This window comes from Ochlerotatus camptorhynchus, unplaced genomic scaffold, assembly GCF_037179485.1.
Source record: "Ochlerotatus camptorhynchus isolate MF236.1 unplaced genomic scaffold, CSIRO-AGI_Acam_v1.1 ptg000001l, whole genome shotgun sequence".
Taxonomy (NCBI): Eukaryota; Metazoa; Arthropoda; class Insecta; order Diptera; family Culicidae; genus Ochlerotatus; species Ochlerotatus camptorhynchus.
In genome coordinates this window covers 198,135-200,875 of record NW_027040493.1, presented here as the reverse complement: position 1 = coordinate 200,875, position 2,741 = coordinate 198,135, and the positions used below count along the sequence as shown (strand labels likewise).

Below are 2,741 nucleotides of genomic sequence, written 5' to 3'. Positions count from 1 at the left end.
AACGACAACATGAGTAAACTCTTCGCCAATCCAGACAGTTACCGATTACTTCCGAACTATTCTTAATTTTTCGGGTTTGTGGTGTTAGAATCACTAAATTTGTATTGATTATTCGAGCGCGTAAGTGTAATGAAAATGTGCTATGACACTTTTACTGCGAATTAATTTCATTTAACCTCGGCAAAGCAGATCCACAAGGAATCGACCGATTTGTCGCCCAACAATGGTCACAGTTATACTGAAACAAGAGGCCTAGAATACCTTGTCGCATGTTTATGTACATATGTTGGTAGACATTTATACGTTTGCTAGAACAATAAATGAATTGATAACTTAGTAAATTTCCTAAGCTAAAAAAGCCAATGTGCTTAGTTTGTTAGTGTAAATAAGTATTGATTGTGATGTCATTTATTATGTTTTCGTTTCGTATCATAGGCTTCTTAACAAAGTTTTTTCTTTGAACATGATTTATACATAAAATTGGTTATTGTAGTCATTTTTTGTATTTAATGATCAGTACTTCGATGATATGTTGAAGATCAATTAGATTCATTTTCAGCTCTTTGCCTATTTAAACCCAACATACCTTATTTGAAATAAAATCAAACATGTCTACCGCTTTCAATTTAGGTATTGCCTGATTTTCATTTGAGTGTCAGATAGAGCAAATTACAATTGTCGGTCAATTGCTTTGAAAACACAAAGGTTGAACATAAGCTCCAACCTCTTGTTGTTTTTTTTTCTAAAGACCAAACACAAAGCTTAATATTTCCCTAGAACACATCCCGCCAATAAATGCTGGTTTTGGTTTTTATTCTCGAATGAGACTGTGTAAATGGTTCAGTCGTTCCAGGTCTCTAGAAGATTCTAACCTTTAGCCTTTGATTTGAATCTAGCTATATCCAGATTATCAATTCGTGGAGCGAAAATAGTTGAAAATCAGAAGGCATGATCAAGAAATATTCTCGACGAAATCGTCGAGCCGTTGTTTCGAGGAGACGTCTTCGAATCACGGTTTTCGACATTCACCAACTCGCGCGTGAGCTCCAATCATCGGTGATTGAGAGTCAAGTTGGTATTGCGTGGATCGGACATAATTGGTGTCGATCACTGGAAGTGGTGGTGCCACCACACAACCATATCCCATTGGAATTATAATATATAGGGACTAAAGCGAGAGCACAGATCACTCAACCAAACAAATTCCCGGCGAACGATTTATTTCACAATTTGTGACCTCTGATCTTGCTGCGGAATCGGTGTTGGTAAATAAGATCAATTTTGCTCTCGTATCCAATCGCTCAAATAGAGCAAACTATGCCAACGTAGATCATGGTAGGAATTAGTTCTCGATGATCCTTCGTACGATCAGCACATTCAGCTGCTTTTAGTGTTTTGTTGATTAGAATGGATCCACCCTTCAAACATTCGTATTATTTTAGAAGTGTTTGCAATTGTTGAAGTTTTGATCTCAGAGTGAATACTCGTTGCATACATCTGCGAACAATATGCATTGCTTCAATTTTATAGAAAGTAACTATTTGTTGATGTTTAGTAGCCACTGATCTTTCGTTGTGATGTCTTGCATTTTGACTTGCTTATTGAATTAATAGTAGATAGATTGACTATAAAAAGAACCATTTTGTAAAACGCTTCTTTTACCCGACCAGAAGGGGATATGTTACCATCCTAAATGGTAACATTTTGTATTTTTATTTTGTGTGGGAACGTAGGGCACCATTTGTTCAGCAAACTTCCAATTTAAATTGCGAACGGTAGAACCGATAACGATTGTGGGTGTGTAGCGTTGCCTCTAGGCAGACGTGCGGTGGAATAATGGTAGAGACGGTAGTGGACGGAAGATGCGAAGCACGAGGTTCGCGTCACGGCAGGAAGATGAAGATCGTTGGTTAGAGGACAGAACGACGCCATCAGACAGCGACTATCAGATCATCGTCCGCAAGCCACCGCCATCAGGCCACTGTTATCAGGTCACCGTCATCCGGTCACCGCCATCTAGGCACCGCCATCTGGACATCGCCATCCGGGCACCGCCATCCGGGCACTGCCATCCGGGCACCGCCATCCGGGCACCGCCATCCGGGCACCGCCATCCGGGCACCGCCATCCGGGCACCGCCATCCGGGCACCGCCATCCGGGCACCGCCATCCGGGCACCGCCATCCGGGCACCGCCATCCGGGCACCGCCATCCGGGCACCGCCATCCGGGCACCGCCATCCGGGCACCGCCATCCGGGCACCGCCATCCGGGCACCGCAATCCGGGCACCGCCATCCGGGCACCGCCATCCGGGCACCGCCATCCGGGCACCGTCATCCGGTCACCGCCATACGGCCACCGCCATAGGGGTGCTTCCCTAAGGCTGCTACCATACGGTATTGGGCTGCCGCCATCTGGTCCCCAACATCCGGCTGTCATTAACTGGCCGCCACCATCTAGACAATACCAAGCTCATCATATTGGTTCGCATAACAAATAAATGTAAGGTAAATTCCACTTTTATAGTTGGATAGGAATTCCCCACAATCCGAAAGCTTCCCCACGCAAAAACGCCCTGGGACCCGGAACCAAAAGAGGCCTTGAGTGCCCACCCCAGGAGCTGCCGTTGGCTTAAGACCATCAGCTCGGGGCTTAGGCTGGTTCCCTTCTGGGATTAAGCGGTTCCGGGGCCATAAGAGTTTCAAAGTAAACTTCAAGTTTCATTTTTTTTATCAAATGT

The 2,741-nt window shown here is 44.7% G+C and overlaps 1 protein-coding gene across 1 annotated transcript; it reads left to right on the top strand.

Annotated features, from left to right (window-relative positions):
* Nucleotides 1–1,862: 1,862 nt before the first annotated feature.
* LOC135713825 (proline-rich protein HaeIII subfamily 1-like) lies at nucleotides 1,863–2,501 on the top strand. The gene has a single exon (XM_065239108.1). It carries the CDS (start codon nucleotides 1,863–1,865, stop codon nucleotides 2,499–2,501), a length of 639 nt encoding a protein of 212 aa, XP_065095180.1.
* Nucleotides 2,502–2,741: the final 240 nt, after the last annotated feature.

Coding starts and splice junctions, on each gene's coding strand:
- LOC135713825 (XM_065239108.1), top strand. CDS start 1,863: ATGCGAAGCACGAGGTTCGCGTCACGGCAGGAAGATGAAGATCGTTGG.